Consider the following 20353-nt stretch of genomic DNA (forward strand, 5'->3'; position numbering starts at 1 on the left):
TGATGTGCTATGAAATGCCAAGCTAAAGTGTGCTACAATTGTTAAAATAAATGACCAAGTCCACACAGTATCGACTTATTTGCTGCCAGTGTTTATCTGCACAAAAACCCAAAACACATTCATCCCATGGGTTGTTCCATTTATTAATGAGCCTTGCATTTTTGCTCGCTCACACAGACGTGCAAGTAACTTGAGAACTGCATTTAGTGAAGAGCAATGATTCAGTCTAGCTTAAGTGATAGATCAAGATACTCCAGCTACTGAAGTCTATAGATGCTATTGAAAACTCTACCTGTTATAGATGAAGCATATAGTTCTGAGTTCTATAGAGCATATTGAAAATTGGCACAGGATCTCCGGTGGCAATAGTTACAGAAAACAACCATCTCTTACACTGAAGGGCTGCTCTTGCAGGTGGATATGCTATCTTCACAGCTGTATCGAGTTCACAGAAAAGTACTTACATGTCCATTTACCTGTTGAGATACATATGGACTATGTGCTTATTCTGCAGCTAAGCTCATGCAATAAGATACTCCAAACTTACTGGCACCAGAAGTTTTATTATTGCAAGCGATACAAAAGCAAACACAAGAAACTTTGTTTTATCCCACAACCATCATTCTCATTGTATATTATTACAAGACACCACTTTTAAATTATGAATTCACAAATTAAGGCAACACAAAAGATGCCAGACATTACATAAGAGCACAGAGTGAGGAAGTAAGATTCTGACAATAACTTATGATCAATTATGAGAAACAAATTAAAAATTTATTGTAACAAATATGAAAGAATCACATATTGCTCCAATGTAGCCAGCTAAGTTTAAGTACAATTGTGCAAAGTGAGGCATAATTCTTTTGGGATCACTACATTTTTTTCGTTAAAGTAACCATGACAGCAACCATCCATACTTACAGAAATTTTTAATTTTAATAATTTAATAAGGATCCTGATGCTTAGAAACCTTCAGAACATAGAATCGAATTAGGAGTTACACATTTACAAGCGTGAAAGAAGACAGAAGTAAATAAAGCATTACTCTTGATACAAATAAGGAATTTTAGACCAAGATTTTTAAAGATAGTGTTTTCAAAATGGTCTGCTTTCAAATGAATTCAGGCCATTAGCTCTACTCTAATTTCTACAAGGCTTATCCCGTGTCAAGAATTTCCTGCAAAATTCAGTTGTAAGAAGTTATAAGAAACATCACATGTCGTCTGACAGAAGAGATGTCTATACAGGCAAATGACTACATTCAAATGCATAGAATCCTTTTTTTTTAAAAAAAATACAAATTCTGGCCTGGCTGGGAAATCTTGACGCATACAGTAGATCCTTGTCAATGGATATTAAACAGAAAAGAAATGGGGTCATGCTCTATCACCTACGAAGGGCTGGTCTAAATCAAGAATGCAAAAGGTTTCATTTTGCAAAATCTTATTTAGAAAATGTCAGTGATTATTACACTTAAGTTAAATGCAAAAATAAAGCATACTAAATAACCCAAGGCAGTATTTTTCAAAGCAGTATATTTATCTCTCTCCTCCATTGTAAATTCACTTATTCCAGCATATCCATGATTATAGTAACTCATTTAAATGGTCAAAGCTCTCCTGTATTCCTAAGTGCAAAACATAAATCATAGCTTCAGACCAGTGTTTACCAGAGTGTTCCAACTGCTCAAGATTCACCACATTTTAAAGCCTTGCTCGTAAGACATCAATATTCATTTTACAGGCAGGAGCTGAAATGCCATCACACAGTCTATAAGCCAGCTGGAGGGGGCCATCCAGACTTTGCCCTGACGAATTTTCTCCGGCTTGAATTTAGAAGCCACATCATAGATTACATACTGAGTGCAAAATCTCTGGTCAGAAGTAGATTCTGCATGGTAAGCCACCGTGTTGATTGTCTGGGTCACATCGCTGTCTGGTTTTGGCTGCCTAACCAGAATTTGTCCTCCTGCTGCTTTGACCAACTCCACAAGATCACTCTTCTGGTGGCGGTTGAAAGATCCCAAAAAATAGAAGTAGCATCCATCAAACAACTTAGGCAGCTAAGTGGAAGAAAAAAAAAGAAGTATAAATACAGGACTTCACAACTGAGCACACAGGAAAAGTGGAAAGGAACAATTAGTGCCTACGAAAGAATACAATTTAAAATAACCAACACTGGAAGCTAGAACAGTAACTTAACATGTAAGGTCCTCAGTATAAGTACGCAATCAAGAAAAGCTTGCTCACATGGTAAATTCTTGCTTATGTTTAAATATTTTCCAGCACAACAGGGTTTAACTTTGAGCTAGGCATATTTACAGCTACTGTTACAATACATTTAATGAACTTCTCCAGTGTAATGCAGAAAGTAACCAGAAATTAACCCAGTTAAATATAAGTGGCCCTGTATGGAAACAAGAAGTAATAAAAACATTTTTCTTTCATCTTTCAGATAATTTCAACTAGGTTCTAAAGCTGAGCAGAGAAGGCCAAAGCAGCATCACTTCCTGTCCCATACAGCTTCTTCCACAAATGTAATACAGCATTCTCTCTGACAAGGTTAGAGCAACATATCCACTAATAGAGAAAAATGACAGCTTTATGGGTGTTCGCAGTTCTTTCGATCACCTTGCACATAATCAAATTTCTGTACAAGACCACATTAAAGTTTTACATCTACTGCACCTGCACATGTGGCAAAGGGCAAAAATGCATGAACCAAAGGTCGTTAAGATAATCTGTCTCAAGCAATAAAACCCACCAGCTGTTCTCTGTTGAGCCGGCCTCTTTGTGGGCCACCTTGGATTTCATACTTCTCTTCTTGTTCTCGAACTGTGGTTTGTAGACAGGCTTGTACCCCTACAGAAAACGCAATAAGGAAGGCAAAGATTAGAGATCCCATGTTTTAACAGAGGCTTGCATGCCATTTTAGGGACTAAAGAGTTGCACTAAAAGACATCCAAGCTTGTGTGCTTTAGCAATTTGCTTTTACACTTGAAAAAATTTACAACAGTGGTTGAAGACGCAAGTTAGATGGAGAGAAGCAATATCACACTAAAATCAGTGCTGTAAACACTAGGAATTATTAGCTTTTCCTCTTACCCACTAAAGGTCAACCACTTAATGTCAAATGTCAAATTGCTGATCATTTGGAAGCTTAAAGCCAGCATGTAGAACCAACTCCGCAGTTATGAAATGGAAGCAATTGCCTGATAAAGAGCAATTACAAAGCAAGCACAAAGCTGTTTCCGAACAGCTATGGCCTCAAATAACAAATCAGATGGGATTTCAAGGTCTCCAAGATCAGCACAAACTGGAGATTTATGCTAGGGTTTAATAGTGGCATTCATTTTTGTTACCACTGCTGCATAATGAGATTGTCTTTTAGAGTCAACGTGTTTTCACCTTGTTTTAAGGCTAGTTATTTTTTCCAATCCAGAACGCGCTGATGCTAATGTATTGCTAACATCAGTTAAACGTACTACCTGACCTCACTTTGGAAAGAGAAGTTGCTGTGGTCACCCACTCAAGGGTGGAACATTTTGCCTGCATATACATTGCACTCATTAATAAAAATTACCCAAGAAAGAAAGTTTGCAAAGCTGATTTTGAAAACTGTTCCATGAGGATTTACAATGTTGTCAAGGTTGTAACTTTTAAAGTAGTGCCTCGCTCCTTGCACAGCATTTCGTACTCAGACAACTTATTTCTACTGTGCAAAGATGAAACCCACGGTATTAAAAAAAAATACAAACTAAACAAAACCAGAAGTGTGGGGGTTTGATCCTAAAAAGGGAAGAAAGCACAAGACTATGAAGAGAAGTATCACTGAGAAAGGTACTTGAATACCATGGCAGCCAATAGATAGGAATATCTAATCTGAAGAGGTCTTGAAAGCCAACTGTTAGCAATTTACCACCAGTTCATACCAACTCACAAAATGCAACAGGAATTCATATTTTAGTTACTAGAAGTCCTCCAATGTACTTACATCAAAAAAGATAAACCTATACAGAAAACCACAACTGGCTGAATACTATGACAATATATACCTCCCTCCATGTACAAGATTCAGGTTGATTGTTTGCACTTGTTCATTCCTTCAATGAAAATTAACGTGAACTTGTACAAAACTAGAAGGGCAACCTAGTCATGTATTTTCCGGAAAAGCAACCCACATATTAATTATTGATAATAGCAATGAATACTGATGTAATGTTAGTGGAATGTCTATTTTAGCAGAAAATGCAAAATAGGTTATGTCTGGTTTGCATACATCTGTCTGTCCATTTTACACTGCCAAGTCCTCCGAGGAATCTGTATGCCTCGAAGTTCCTTGCCACACATAACGACAACCCTCCATAAGAGCAAGAAGAGAAACTCATCCACATGTTTTCATTGTATCTATAAGAACCACAAGATAAACATGTGTCTTTGAAAAACTGGAAACATGCAAACAGACCATTTGTCTAGCCAGTGTCTGCATGATCAGCAGTCTCATTAATTTTAACTTTTCTTAACCAGCTAGAATCAGAACAGTTCTGTGTCTTAACAGATTTGTGGCACAAAAGCTGCGTATTCCAGATAGGATAAAAAGCCCCGAACATAAGTTCTCAGTGCCCAGGTGTTTCTCTTTAACATAAATACGTTAAGAGGCAACACTGTTAGGCCCACAACTTTGTGGAGCAACAGACTCTGTATGTTTTTTGGTGATGGAAAAGTAGTATATTTTCAATTCCTGAATATATTTTTCATGCAAGATGTAGAAGCAGAACTTGCTCTGACTCATGGGTCTTGTCATATTTGATAGATAAGAACAAATGCTTTTTGGAACCGTTGTGCTCAGGGACATTTCAAGGAGTCTCGCCTAACACTTTGTCTACGTGCATGTAGCAAAAGAGGAAAGAAAGTCATTGGAGTCCTCAGGCTCAGAAGAGGAGGTGCTTCAGGCTTCAACACACTTCATGGCAATCTTACCATCAACAGCACAACTAATCTGTAGAAAGAGTATCACTTGGAAAGAGACAAGACAACACAGGCAGGGTAACAGTGAAAGGAGAGCCTTAGGCACAAGGAAATGAGGCAAACAGCACGTCGTGTCATCAGAATATTGGTCTAGCTATATATTCAGAACACTGATGCAGTTAGCAACCAATGTTCGAGGAAGGTGCTTACAACCCTAAGGTGAACAATCAAGGAATATCTATCCATGGAGGAAGGCTTCCTAACTAGAAAAAGGAAGCTAAAATAATTTAAGTGATAGAGACCAGTATGTCCTTTAACTGCAGACTTTGTTCAGATTGATTTCTTCCCGAGTTGCTCATTCCTCTTCAGCAACTCCTGCATACTAGAAAGAGATTTTGTATTAAAGAACTAAAGGATTCACATACCATAATAGAAAAAGAAATCTGCAAAACAAAAAAGGGAAATATCCCCCTGTTCTTATATTTGAGATAAAATGTCAGAGGGCTCAAGCTGTGTTTCTACCTAATTCATTATGCATTTGTCTAAACAAAAGGTTCTTATTTGCCTGTTCTTTTTCCCCCCTCCACATAAAACTTAGTATCAAGTCACTTGCTTCTAGATTGCTAATTTTGCATTATCATTTTCAGATGCAGTGACTCCAACTGGAAGCAATAGTCTAGGTGAGGTTCTGAAAGATGGCATAATCGGTTTTGGTTGCGTTACGCTGTCATTTGGAAGCACCAGGCATGTATAAGCTTTATCATTCTTCCAATAGATGGTACAACCACCACAAGATGACCTTGTACTAAAAATCCTCAAACTTAAGAGTAGGGATACAAAGCGAAGATTAGAGCATACTGTAGGCCCTTCCAACTTTTTTTTTTTTTTTTTTTACAGCTAGGGATTTTATTTTAACAGCTGAGTGCTAAGCTGAGTTCACTCAGTAAAGTCCAGGTCTTTTTCTTGAGTAGACATTAATTTTAAAGCTGCTAATGTGTGTAAGTGTCTGGATAACATGACAGTTCCCTTTTAATAGTCTCTCCATCCGACTGAGTGTCATCCTGATTAAGCGCACATATAAAAGGAAATAAAAGTCCATACTGTACTCAAAGGTATATCACTCCGCTACTTTTACAGGGACATTTCCAGAAGCTCGGTTGACCTTACAGCACTCCTATTTAAGTCAGAGGTAGAGCACCCTTTGACTTCAAACAGCCATGTTAAATTGATTTCCAGAACTCCGGAGATTACAGACTCTCATTTGTTCAGCACTGTATTGAAAAGCCACCAGTGAGAACTTGATGCCAAGACACTGGCCAAATGAATGGACTGAAAAAGAGAATTGCTATTATCCTAATTAAAAAGTGATCAGGACACCATCAATACTATGCCACCTCCCTTCTGAAATTGAGATGGACATCTTAAGTACTTATGCAAAAAAAATTTCAGAACAGGACTGAATCTTGGAAGGACAAGGACACCCTTGAAGTTCTCTGAAAATGGAGGGGAAAGTAAACCTACTTTTAAGAGTACACCTGTAATTTTAGGAGGGGGTAGAGATCAGGGTTATGTTGTTTTCCTTCCCACATTCAGTCTGTGCATTCTTTACAAGCAAGCCTGACTAAAAATCTAGTCTGTTCTGTTATAATATAAAATAAGACCATTCGACTTACTCAGGATCTCAGCCAATCTTAATTTATTCCTTGATACTATTGCCAATAAGAGCTGTGGACCTTTTAGGTTTGAGGTTGATCAGGTTTATTCATTTAGCATGTTCTCTTCCTTAAAGAGAAGACGGTGATTATTGCACCTACACTTTAATGGCCCTCTAGTTTAATCACAGTAGTTGGATCAATTACCCACAAAAGGGTAGGACTTGTACCAAAGCAAGTGGCACTTTTCCATTTCACATGGACCAGAGCTGTTTTGCAATGCCCAGTTCAAGTGTGCAAGCACTCATTAATAAAGCTTGCCTGACAGAAGACCATACTGGGGCAAGATCACATGTGCAGAGGGGTCATGCAAACTTCTTCCCTAGAAATACAGAACATTAGAAGTTTAAAAGCCTCTTAAATAGCTGATTTCACACTTGCAATTTGTAGATATAAACAAGATCATTTGCACCAAATTCTAGCAAAACCTGAGCCTGAATTAAAAATCCCTACAAAATATTGCAGAAAAAGGTTTTAGCTTAATACAACCGCATTTTAGCTTGATGCCACCACATTTGGCAAGGAGAATACTGCTCATTTTTTTCCCCTCATTAGCAAGATCAGTAAAGCATCACTACTTACACTGATCCTTATTACTTCACTGAACAGCTGCCCCTACCTTCTCACCTTCTAGTATATAAGGAGCAAGCAGGTTAAAAGGGTGCCCACTCTTAACAGTATCGTTAATTGACCTTTGATACAACTGTAGCTACTAGTACTGAAAATAAAGAAATCATTATTTGCAAAATTTAAGATCAGAGCCCTATAATCCTTATTCATGTAAGTCTTATTGGTTTATAATGAAACTAACTGCATCAGCAAAAACAATTTAAACAGGATGAAGTACAAAAAGAACTGGTTGCCAAGAACAAGTTGTAATCACCCACAGATACCCAGGGGTAGATTTCAGTAACTCAATTAGCCTTAGTGGAATTTTGTTGGATTTGCATTAATAAAGCAAAGAGCAGGGGTTAGTCCCCAAAATATCTTAGAACAGCTAAAGTAATTTAGAAATACATGATAGCAACAAAGAAGATAAAAATACTACACATACAAGATCTAGTAGAGATTGCAACTGAAACTTCTTCAGCTCACTCTGCGCTGGGTTTTAAGACTTACATGCAGATTGAGTAAAGCTTGATGAGATTATTTTCCTAGAAAAGGAAGAAATCTGGACTGAGAGAAAGCCTTCGGAGGAATTTGGCATGGCAAGCTTCAATTTGCTTTCACCAACAGCATTACTGGTCTCTGCTACAGCACAGAAAAGAATTTTTATACTGTCTCTTATACGCTTCTAAAGTAACTTTAGAATCACAGATTTTCATGGAGTGAGGTAGAGATCTCATTTGGTGAAACAAGAGCAGTCCATTTTTCCAACACATGGAAATGACACAAGATGCTGCAGAGACTAAAATGAATCTGCTTAAGAATGGTAGTTAATGAGTTAATCCAGGTGATATTTATTAAACATGATGGAGCAGATGCTTAGGAAGTCCTTAAACATCAATTCCCAGAAGCTAGGAGCATGTAATATGAACATCATTACTTCACTTAAAAAACCCCAAGTGTCATATCTTCTTTAAGAAATGACTATTTGTCACAGCTGTTTTCTAGACTGATCAAAGTGACTGGAGGTAGCCATTCCTAAGGTGCAGAGGTCAGGTTAAATTCCACTGGAAGTGCTCATCCTCTGGATCCCGTCACATGCTTTTAAATGAATGACATAGTATTTCCCATCCTTTTCCTTACAATGGGCTTCCTTAATGCAATGTTTTCTTCAAACCAAAAGTGAGCTAGAGCAAAAGGACTCTCTAAATATGAAAAACTGAGTATCTGGATGACACAGGACAGAACAGAGGGAGCGGTGGACACATGGCTTCCTCTTCCTCTAGACCTTATTTCAAACCCCCACTTCCCAGCTCTGCAAAGGCAAACACCACATTTAAGACACTCTCCGCCCCCATTTTCTCCTCTGCAAACCCCAGCAGCTTCACAATCTAAATTTGTGTCGACTTCGAAGCAAAACTGTTTCCCTCCTCCTTTACAGGAGGTGCAGACACTGTGGGAGTGCAGAAGTTCAGAATGTTGATGTGAAACATTCCCCTCAGCTCTACACCCAATACAACTAGGACACGCATATGCACATTAGATATTTCTACCACCTCCCACAGAGCTGTGAGTCCCTTTGTAGGAGGCAGTTGAAGTAGTCTCCAACTGCAAAACAAGCATGAAACTGCAGTGATCAGAAGTTTTGAACTGTTGTAAGAAGGGAGGGCTTTGCTGTGTATCAGCCTGTTATCTAAAAGATGTTTATGCATGGAAGAGTGACGGTCCAGCCTGAGAAGCAGTCAGCTCAAACAGCTTCGCGCTTCTCTTGTCTAATAGCCTAAACAAGGATGGGCATATTGCTCCAAAAAATTCAGAAAGATGTTTTCACCCTGAAATGTCAGTCGTGCAATCCCCTAGCTCTTCCAGTCAACTCCCAGTTGTTCCGAGTCCTTACAGGAAAAGCAAGGGTTTTTTGCATTCTTTTAAATGATCAGAGCTGAATCATTGCTGCTGCTCCAGGTAAGCAAAACAAATGAAGGAATAAGCAACTAGATGCTTAGAATTCTTCCAGATACTTTGCTGCAAAGACTGACACAAGCTTGTTTCAATGCATATCGTTACCGAGATCATTTTTCATTCCCTGCTTTAACAGATGACAATCAGTTTAAGAAAAAACAAGCTGAAAAGCTATTAAAGGCTTCTGCTGGTTTTAATTACACTATTCTAGGCTCTACAAAAAGCATAGAGAAAATACAGTGATACTTGAGTCTTTGTCTCAGCCTACTTGCAGAAGGATAATGATATGCTACTTTATGCCCTATTACCGTCCCAGAAATAATGAAGGCAATAAAATAATGAAACCAATGAAAGATATGGCCAAGGGCAAGGAGCACAGTGACAACAGTGTCTCAATTGGATTCTATGCTGCTCTGAAAGTGGATATATTGCTGACAGTGTATTATATATGGAAAATATGGAACTACAACTGGTAACGTGAAATTTTTCTTCTGTGAAGATCTAATATTGCTCAGTGGTGACATCCTTTCATCCTAATCTTCCACCTGAAGACAAAAGGGAACCCCAAAACTGAAGCTATATATTTAAATCTTGGCTCTCTAATACTTAGAGGCCTTACATTTAGCTCAAACTGCTGGAAAATTCCGCATTACCTCTACTGATACTAATGGATGCTATATCTGTGTGTATAGACACATGTAAACAGAAGCATCATAGAATTATACAAGAGAAGGAAATTGCTCTTTATTAGAGAAACACAGCTTGAAAGCCTGCTATAATGGAAGAGTCAACATAAGAAATACACTCTTAAATACTGGTTTTTGCAAGCATGCAATTTTTTTTTAAAAAAGTGGTATAATTATGTGTAGGCTATAAATATAACTTTAGAAGTAACAGTCAAATGCAGCTTACCTTGTAGTAAAAAACAAATTCAAATACTTATGCATAGTCAGCATTTCATTAAGTGCTACACTGAGCTTTGTTTTTTCAAATATTTCAGTGAAGTTTTTGAACATGAATTTACTTTAAGTGAATGGTTTACAACACTGAACTATAAGCAACTCCTTCAATATATTTGCAGTGGCTTTGAACAGAAGCAAGCCAGAATATGCACACATTTTTGGGAGTTTATTTACATCACATTTAAGGACACATCCAAATAGAAGTCAAAAAGCCACGATAAATAAAACAGAGAAATTATGGAAAAGAAAATCAAAGACCTCCTTTTCCTAGACAAATGTTCCATCAGCAGGAGTCCCATTATTTGTTATAACAATCTAACTTGTAATGACTGAAGAAGACTAATAACAGACTGGTGGGAACAGATGGAGTGGTGCTGTTAATTATAGGCACTTAGCTGCATCAGACCCCATGAGTTATTACTAACATTTCCCACTAGGGAGGAGAATCACTCGCTTTTAAGTAGTATGTTGCTTACTAAGCTGAGAGCATTAGCAGTCAGGATTGTACTAATCAGTACTAACAACATAAAATAAAACTCAGCTGCAAACAAAAAAAAATATGAAAATATTCCCTGAATAACCCCCACACTATTTTATTTATTTTTTCTTTTCCAATCACTTCTAAATATAAAAGTTCTTCCACAAAGATTTAAACTCAGGTCTCACTAATTAAATCTCCCTACCACTCAGCTGAAGCTTTCTAAGCATCTGACTAGCAAGAAGATAAAATGAAATAAAGGAAAACTACGCTAGCATGTACAATAGAAGGCATGCAGACCTCCTGAACTGAGTGACGCCAAGAACCTGCAAAATGATTCACCACAGAAACAGATTATTCAGTCTTAGTTAAACAGGATATCGTTCCAGAGCACCTGCACATACCCTTTCCAATTATACAACCCAAACATCGCTTCTAGGCCTTCTCGGTTTCCTGCTGCATCCTCACCTCCAAACAGGAAACCATCTCCCTTCAGCTTATCAACAGTGTCTGGAGGTTATTAAATCCATCTGCTTGCTTAAGCATAAACAGTATTTCTCCACGTTACATGTTCAACAAGAAGCTACTCCTATTATTTGTAAGAATCATAGTACAAAGACAACACAATGTTTTCCTTCTGCAAATGCTTATAAGGCCATGAACAGAAGCCATTGCAGGTGTTGCAGAAAATGTCTCTGAGGGGACACTAATTCAACAGACCCTTTAAACAAAAAGCAAGGAACAAGTCCACTGCCTATCTGGAAGCCAAATGAACACCCTGAAAAAAAGAGTCCAACGTTCAAAAGAGTCTGATGATGTGCCTTATTTGAAAAACTAAGACGCATCTTTTGAAGCTTTAAGCAGTGCCTTCATAAACATTAGCAACTGGAAAATTCAGACCATTAAAGAATCCTTATATTCTGATGTTTAGTCACACAGTAGAAAACTGGAATGAAATTTGTCTGTGAGTTTTCCATGGATAATTAACTCATTTGTAGTGTACTTATTAGCTAAAAGGACTTAGCCATAAAGGTCAAGGGGAAGAACATGGCTTTTACAACTACTGTGAAAGAAATACATTAGAAAGAATGAATAAAAAGCAGAATTTGGGGTGTAAGTCCACAGAACAGCTGTACAAAAAAGCATGCACTGTATGAAAACTAATTACAGATTGCATGAAAGAAGACATCAAAACTACTTGCATGCTAAGGAGACACTATGCAAGTCATCTTTCCTTGGAGGTTACTATTTTAGTCGAAGAGCACTCCAGTCTGCAGGGCTCGTGTGTACAGAAATGGGTATTGAAAGTTACATATACATTTGATCTGCCTGAGCCTGTGATTGCATTAAGCCTGACAGTTTCCTCAACAAATAGAGAACTTTAGTGGGAAGTACAAACAGGGATTATGATCATCTGACAGCCTAACTTTGGTTAGAAGTTTTGACTTTCAACAGATCTCAGCTTATACGTAAATAGGCAACACCTTACCTTCCTACAGGCCTTGAACACATACCCCAAGCTAGCAAAAGTTTCCTATCAATTTCAATGGAAGCTGCTTATAAAAAATCCAAGGATTTAATAAATTCCTTCCTCCTCTCCCAGGATATTTTCCATAATCTCCCAAATCACTCAGTGTAGCAATGAACAAATTCACCCCCCATTGACACTGAGGGTATGACCTACCCAATACATCTAATAATGAAATGCACACATTTGCCAAGGAAGAAGTAGCTGTATTTAATTAAATCTCTTGTCATTCAGGAGATTAAAAAACAAAACCCTTACACTTTATGTTAAGCTAGTATTGATATTAGGGCAGTTGTTGAAAATTTTCTCTGGAATCCCATCTACAATTTCTGGTTAAAAAGTCTGAAGACTCCCATATATTTAATACTTACATTCAAACTTGAGGACCCAACATCCAGTCAGAACAGCCATCATACATTTGAGAGTACTTGGCATTGGAACATCAGGGATAACAAGATGAGTTACTAGGAGAAAGATTACATCAGTAGAACTAAAAGCACATAAAAATCAGAACCATGCCTGGCTGAAAAGTAATCAATCAACATTTAAAGAATAAACAGACTATAACAACTTATCAACCACTCTTTCCAGCACAAGTATGTGATTTTTGAGACTAAGATAGGAGTAAGTGCAAGTACTATTAGAAGTTTTGTGGGTTTCAACATATCCTTGCTGTGAAAAAGGGAAGTCACTTTTTTATAGTTCTAAGCTAACACTTAAATATTCAGAGGAGGCTCCAGTTTATAGGACAGTATTTTTTTTTTCAATCCTTTTAAAGTTATATTCAACTTTGACAGGAATCTTACTGTAGGATCTCACTGCTTTAATACAAAGCTAACAGAACTCAACTCACAATTCTGGAGTAGTAATCAAGGTGTGAAAGATGGTAGGGGAAAATGACCTTAGCGTTTCTTTCACAAGCAGGAAAAAGCAGCACTCCAAAGAAAAACTAATAGGAGGGATTAAGAAAGTGTTCCCCTCCTCAAAAGGTGATGAAAACACCCCCAAGCCCTATAATTTGGCTCCATCATCTTAATGAAGAACAAAATTTGAAGGAAAGTAGCATGTGAGAAGAAATTTGTCAACTTTTAGTCAATGACTTGCTCTTTCTAAAGGCACCATCTGCCTAAGACTCACTTCTGGAAGATAAAAAGCTCACAGAAGGTCTCATATGAGCAGAGACCTTAAAGTTGGTAAAAGAAGTGTAAAGAGAAAAGGTCTGTGAGGAGGACTTAGGGATTTTAAATAACAGACTATATACTGTCAAACTGTGGCTCCCCTAGAAGTCTCCTACTTCAGTAACCAGGCAGGCTTTATATGCATTTACATGCAACAACACACCATCATTCTACTATGGCTATAATTCAGGGATTTCAGAAACTGCACTTTTTAGGAACAATAAAAAAAAAAGCTGTTGCAGCTAGTATCTCAAAGGATAAAGTGCAGAACTGTAGGTACTTATATTTGGACAGAGACATTTCAACAAGACTACATACCTCTGCTGTTAAATTCAGTACACCTTCGAGCCTTCAGAACTGTTGCTAGCTTGTTCAGCAATTTCTGTTGCTGCAAACTAAGGTTGCTCCCCAGTAATCCAAGAGGTCCATCTCTTGGCTGGCTGGGGCTCAGTGCCTGCATGAACAGAAAATCCTACAATAAGCTGAACATTTGGGAACATAAAGAAAGCAGCTAACTTGTTTGACAGCTTTATTTAATAAGAATAAGCATTTTGAGAAACAATTCAGGGCAAGCTTAGTGGACAGGGTCCTTAAATAAATCTCTGTATAACAAACTAGCTCTAGAGGAAAAAAGCTTGACACTAGAGGTATTTCATTTAGCTTATGCAAGGTAACAAAACAGCTTGTGCATCAGTTTTTTCTTCCTTGCTTTTTTTTTTTTTAAAAAAAACACTGGTGTGCACACATATAGCCGGTTGAACATTGTGTAAACAGCTTTGCTGACTGCAGTGTTGAAGGAGAAAAAAAATTTCCCAATAAAGTAATAAAGGCTCCTACTTTTAGTGAAATATTACCAACAAATACACTACCAATATGTTGAGTAACCTATATAATTAACACCCGCCTTTCCTTTTACTAAAAAGTCCCTAATACATTGCCCTTTAAGTAATGAATGCTTAAGGTTTTTTATGCTGATACTACTAATGCAAAGTAAGAGGAGCTGCTTGCTCAAGTTTTATGCTAACAAGGATGTAATACTTCAGCTCCTGGGTCTTCCTAAGTGCTCCTAGATTCCATAGTACAGACATACCTTTGAGACCCAGTTACCCTAAAGCCTCAGGCTTTGGATCGAGTCATCCATATGAGCTGGTAACCATCCATTGGCACACACTCATCCCAAAGTAAATGCAAATACCGAGTGTTTTGTTTGCGACAAAAGAGCTGCATCTTCCATTTGCTACACATGGGAGGAACAGTCATATCCTTGCTGATTTAGCTGCAACAATTTACTTTTCGCCAATGGGTATCTTATTACCTCAATGAGGAGGGATCATAACAGGCTGTACACCCTGGAGTAGACTAGGACTGCTTGTAGCAGCCAGGTCAGTTTAATCGTTTATTAGGAAGCATAAAGCATTTCATAATGCAGTAACTTGTTAAGTCTGAATAACTTGATTTTGGTCACAAGTCCTGATAAGTCTTTAGCAAAAAGAGGGGAAAAACAAAAACCAAACCCCCAAAACAATCTCCCAAAAACTGTTTTCAACTGCTGAGCTGACATCTTCATTGTTGGACAAAGGACGATATTGGAACAGCCTTTTAAAGGCACACAAAAAGCACCCGGAGCAAAGACTGCTGCTGCTTTCAGCCAGTTTGGCAAGTAGACCAAATTTAAATATGCAGAAAAACAACAACAATAGCAAAGTTCAATCAACGATACTTCAAGAAAAACAAAGCATTCATTCTCCTATAATAAAGCCACATTACAAGAAACATCCTTTGTTTCCCCAGATTAAGCTATAACACAGAATATCATAGCTTGTAAGTGTCTCACATACATTCTAGAAATATTGTCCAACCTATTTTAAATCTCCTTGTAAAGGCAGGTGATGTACTGTACTTAGGTCCAAGCCTTCAGTACTTAACAGGACTAACTTAGGAGTTTTTAAAAAGCAAAACAACACAAACAAAAAAAAAAAAAACCCCACACACTTACCTCAGAGGGCTGGTTAAGTGAAAATGATTCATTCTTCACTGGTAACATTAGCACAGATTTCATCTTTTCACTTTCTGCATAGTCCACAGGCCGCAGACCAAATATATTACTGGCAAAACAAGCACAGATGGGCTTAAGTAAATAAAATGTGACTTGATTCTTAACTAACTGGGCACATTAGCTGGGTAGCTTTCCCTCCCACTTTCTTATTAATATGTAATTTCAGCTAAAAAACACTAAGCTTCAAGTAAGAATTGCATCCAAGACAGATGGATACTGAATTACAAGCTGCTGCATTCAGCTGAGGAGTAAGGGGTGTTCAGAGCAGTATGTTCAGTTAAATAAACCACAGTCCTTGTTAAACCGTTTCAAGATGCACTTTGATATCATTCACAAGACCCAGAAATTTCAGCTTTAATCTTTCATTGCTGTCATATAACCAAGAAATGTATTTTTGGCTTACCCATTTGCCATAAAAGACACGTCAGAAGATTTTACATACTGTGTTAAACATTGGAGCTTGATGTGGTTATGCTTTTATGGGAAAAGCTATCTGGTTCCTACTTGGGAACCGTGACTCCCCCACACTTCCAGAATTTGAGTATGCATCTCATTTTCCCCTCAGTGTGCTGTTCCACAGAACACATTATAGCCAATTCATTCAAATTTTAGTTGGTTTGCCAATTTTGTTGAACACTATTCATCCTACATGGCACCTCATAGTTATTAGATATGCTTCAAGACCTCTTCCCCCCCATTCTTTTAACATTAGTCAGATGGATACGATTTGCTATAAACACAACATCAAGCACAGCCATGGCTTCTATCTCTTCTTCACACAACTTTGCAGCTAGTGAGCGCAGGAAAGCTTGAAACTGCAGAACAGGTATAATTGCCCTTAACAAACACGATCCTCTGCCAGCACTCTTGGGAGATATTCTGCTTGCTTTGCCCTTTGCAAGAATAATGGCTATTCCAGCTGATCCTCTTCTCCCCACCTCATGTTGCTCTGGCTCTCAAAAGGCATAATAAGAGCTCGTTATGAAGGGGAAGCTTGTCACCGAGAACAAAGCTCTGACTCAGTATCTGAAATCCGGCAAGCTTAGTCATCAAACAATGAAACATTTAAAGAGGTCAAAAAACCACTGCATCTTTGAAGAGCTGTCTCTTAGTTAGCCACACGTTCCTGTGCAGAGTAGGAATCTAGGAAGCTTTATAGGGAATTCCACATAAGGCCATAACCCAATCCAGCCCAAAGAGAAGCTCAAATCATTAAGTCTTCACTCTGACTTAACTGGGGGGCTTTGGGCAGCGCAAAGCTGAAAAATGCATCTGACCTTAGCACCTTTCTATGCTCCTGACTGAGCACTGCTCACTAACATAGCCTCTGGGGAAAACAACAATCCACAAAAATCCCACACAGAAGATTCTGGGATGGTATTTTACAATTGCTAATTTTACAATATTACCAACCCCAAGCTCTTCTGTGTTACTAATGAGCAGAGAGCTAGCACAATACAAATTCTGCAGACTAAAAGATAATTGGTTAAATCTCAGCCCAGTCCTGGGAGTTGCAGCCCATTAAATATTGTCATGCTGTTCCTGCTTTGTCATGCATCATCAGGGTAGCTCTTGCTCTTTCTTTAAATAAGGGCCATGTTCGACTCAAAGTGCTGCAGGACAGTTCCTTTGAACAATGCATCTGGGTGGGGGTGGAATATATATGGATTAGCACATACACTAAAATCACCTTTAGACTAGATGGCTGACCTTTTACTGTGAACTAAGCAGGGGGAGGAAATCACTGCATGTCAGTAGCAGAGGTTTGGGAGTGTCTCCCCCCCAGGTCACAGTAAGACCCTTGACTTTTGGGAAAAAAAACTCATGAAATGTTTACCATAGATAAACATATAGGCCACCACAGTTAAATACAGAACATTTTTGCCAATTAAACTGTACAAATAAAAGCTCCAGCTACCCCATCTGTATTCACTTAATTTTTTTTTTCCTCCATTTTTAAGATCATTTCAGTCGCTTCTTACCAGTGTGTTGCAACATGCTATCCCATCATTATGCAGCACTGAAGCATTAATGGCTATTCATAGGATGTTAAGGTGGCATGGTTAAAGTAAAATGTGACAAACTTGGGAGCTCAGGTCTGAAAAAAGGAATACCAGCCCAAGGGATGGGTTTAAGAGTTTCGAATATTTGCAATAAAGCAGCTTGTTGAGCTTAAGGAAAGTGAGGAAAAAGTAGCTGAAACAGGAGAAAATAAGGTTTACAAAATAAAAACTAAGACGAGGAACACATCCAGACAACAGATTTCAAGTATGGTATTGCTTTAATTTACACATCCTTTTCAAAGAAAAAGGATGACAAGCAGATTTGTTCTTTTTAGTTAGGCACCCACCAACCACCCAAAAAGCCAATAATCACGATCAGAAAGAGACCTTGCCCAGTCTCTGTTGGGCTGGTACAGTTATCAGTGCAGTTACTTGAGGAACCGTTTTTAATATATTAGGAATGTATATTATTTTTAGCCCTATGATCAGGATCAAGGACCAGATCTATGCAGCCACAAGAACACCCGTAAGGCACAGGAATGGGAAACAGAAGCTTTTGGCAAAAATGTGTGCTCAAATCTGTCTGTAGTTCAGCTTGGCTGAACAAGAGAAATCATCCACCTTGTTCAGAGTAAAAAAAATGAATTTTGATCCAGTTTGCAAAACAAAATTAAGTGGGACGTGCACATTAGGCCCACCCTAACACACAAACACAGCATTTTTAGAAATATCAATAACTATGATTGTGTGCTCCTACTATAGGTCTGGATTGGTTGTAAATGGGTCCGGTGCACGTGACTGCTTAACAGGACAAGTTCCACACTCAGAAGGAAGACAAACACAATTGTTTCTACAAGAGAGAAATAAGTGTCTCTGGTGCTTAAGCTACAATACCAGGTCTCTAAGGCATACTTTCTACCAGAATGCAAGTGGGTTTTTTGCAAGTTGTTTTAAACATTCAAGAGTCAGATGTATCCTTTGATGCAAGCAGTCTCCTATTAGTCAGTCATCAAGGTACTGAATAGTCAGTAGAGGGCTCTTACGGCTAGAACAAATTCCAATCAAAGAGTAGGATGTCTGTGCTGAGAACAAAGATGAGCCCAATGAAGAGCAACTCAATGTAATCTGCTGAGTATGACTTTACATGAGATGACAGATGATATCTTAAGGACTGACAGATCAAAGAACTTCTTATGAAAAGCTTTAGAAATGGGATTCAGTTTATGGTGCAACATCGCTGAAGTCTTAGGTACGATGACAACAGAGGTTACTACTGCAGTCAAAAAGAAACTTAACAGCTACCTTCTAAATGTTTCAGTAAACTTTCAGGAAATAAGCAACCAGAGGAGAGAAGATAAACAGGGAGACACACCCCTGACAATTCTTTAGAAGCCCCAAACTTTCACAGCTTTTGATACAAACAACCAATGATTATGTAATACTTTGTAATCAGGAGTTTTAAGCTGCTCCATTTTGACACCAGAAGTTATTTGCTGTTCCACAGCTGAGCATAAACCAAGTTTTACCCCAGCCCCACAAAAAGAGTTCAGTATTAAATGCAAGTCCCACAACCTGGTCCCAGCGCAGTAATGTAACCACTAATTCCCAGGGAAATGTGACCAGTTTGGGGGTCTCCAGTCAGCACCCATATTCCGAGAATATGGTAAGCAGAAATCTTTTTTGAACCTGGCAGAAGGAAAAAAAATTTAATCTGTGTAGCCAGAAAGACTGTCTTAGATATCCAAACAGGGCCAGGGTTTTAATTAACCTGGTGTCAGCAGGAAGTTAAGCATACTGTCTTGCACTTAGACAACAAAGTCCTGCACTATCTTGACTTAGAAAAAGCAGACAAAATTATGTCAGTGTCATGGGTCTAATGCCTCCTGGAATTTACTGCAGGTTATAATAGTTTTTACCCCTATGCCATTCATAATTGAGGACCACGGTCTATCCCTAAGCATTCCCACAGGTTTGTTCAGAATCAGACTCAAAACTACTCAAAGACAGCTAACACCTAAAAAAATAGGGCAACACAACAATTTTTACTAATGCTAAACTTATTGTGCATGAAGAACTGGCAAGATAGCCCATTTGAGTGAAAGCATTTAAGAAGTACTGTGAAATTGCAAACGCACAGATCTAATTTTTCAAATCACTTGGCTTGCTGTGAAGCAAGAAAAAAAAAAGACAGAATTCAAGAGAGTGAGCACATGAAAAAGCTATAAAAATATAAATTAGCTATGTGTAGGAGATTAACTTAAAAAAATTAACTAGACCAGCAGGACAATTAATAGGTCCACTGGTCCATATAATATTTTTCATTTGTAGTTCATATCTTTCCCAGTCAGTGAAAACTTAGAATGGCAAATGAAGTGCCACAACTATTAAATCTTACAGATTTCAAAAAAAATTTTTTGCCAAGAAATACTGAAATCCCAGGATTGCTTTCTGGCAAAAGAGGTAGTTCTCATTGGTATTCGCTTGGCCTAAAAGATACGTAGCTGCTTCATATTACATACAGTTACTTCTTGATGCACTATGTGTTAACATGCAAGGAGAAAAAACTAGCCTGAAAGACACTTGGAATGAGATGTACTTGATGGGTCTGTGAACCCGACGATCTAAATCTGGAATTGCAAAGTCTCAGCTCTCTGATGGCTAGGGTTATACTAATATCTGCGCGCCTCATGAATCGAGGTCCCTTAGAAAGCGGCTGTTATTTGCTCCCAGATACATCTTACATCCCTCTACAGACCAGTGCATCTTACCTGCCTTTGGGCCTCCAGTCAGTAAATACTGCACATCTTTAAAAAAGTATTTCATCTTGCACAATTGAGTATCATACTAAATTTCAAAACTACTGCTCTAAGCACGCTATTCAACACAAGCTCTGTTTTTATT

General features: G+C 38.2%; 1 protein-coding gene across 6 annotated transcripts in view; it reads right to left on the reverse strand.

Moving 5' to 3' along the window:
* Nucleotides 1-553: 553 nt before the first annotated feature.
* The window catches only part of BARD1 (BRCA1 associated RING domain 1), a 45603-nt gene continuing 25803 nt past the window's right edge, over nt 554-20353 (reverse strand). For all 6 annotated transcript variants that reach the window (XM_072874806.1, XM_072874809.1, XM_072874811.1 and 3 more), the window contains 5 exons: nt 15390-15498; nt 13712-13847; nt 12587-12679; nt 2767-2864; nt 554-2065 (listed from right to left, as the gene is read on the reverse strand). In XM_072874806.1, coding sequence (XP_072730907.1) covers nt 1736-2065; nt 2767-2864; nt 12587-12679; nt 13712-13847; nt 15390-15498 — 766 coding nt within the window. In that variant the 3' untranslated portion in view covers nt 554-1735. The remainder of the gene's footprint in view (nt 2066-2766; nt 2865-12586; nt 12680-13711; nt 13848-15389; nt 15499-20353) is intronic.

This window comes from Ciconia boyciana, chromosome 10 (genome assembly GCF_034638445.1).
Source record: "Ciconia boyciana chromosome 10, ASM3463844v1, whole genome shotgun sequence".
Taxonomy (NCBI): Eukaryota; Metazoa; Chordata; class Aves; order Ciconiiformes; family Ciconiidae; genus Ciconia; species Ciconia boyciana.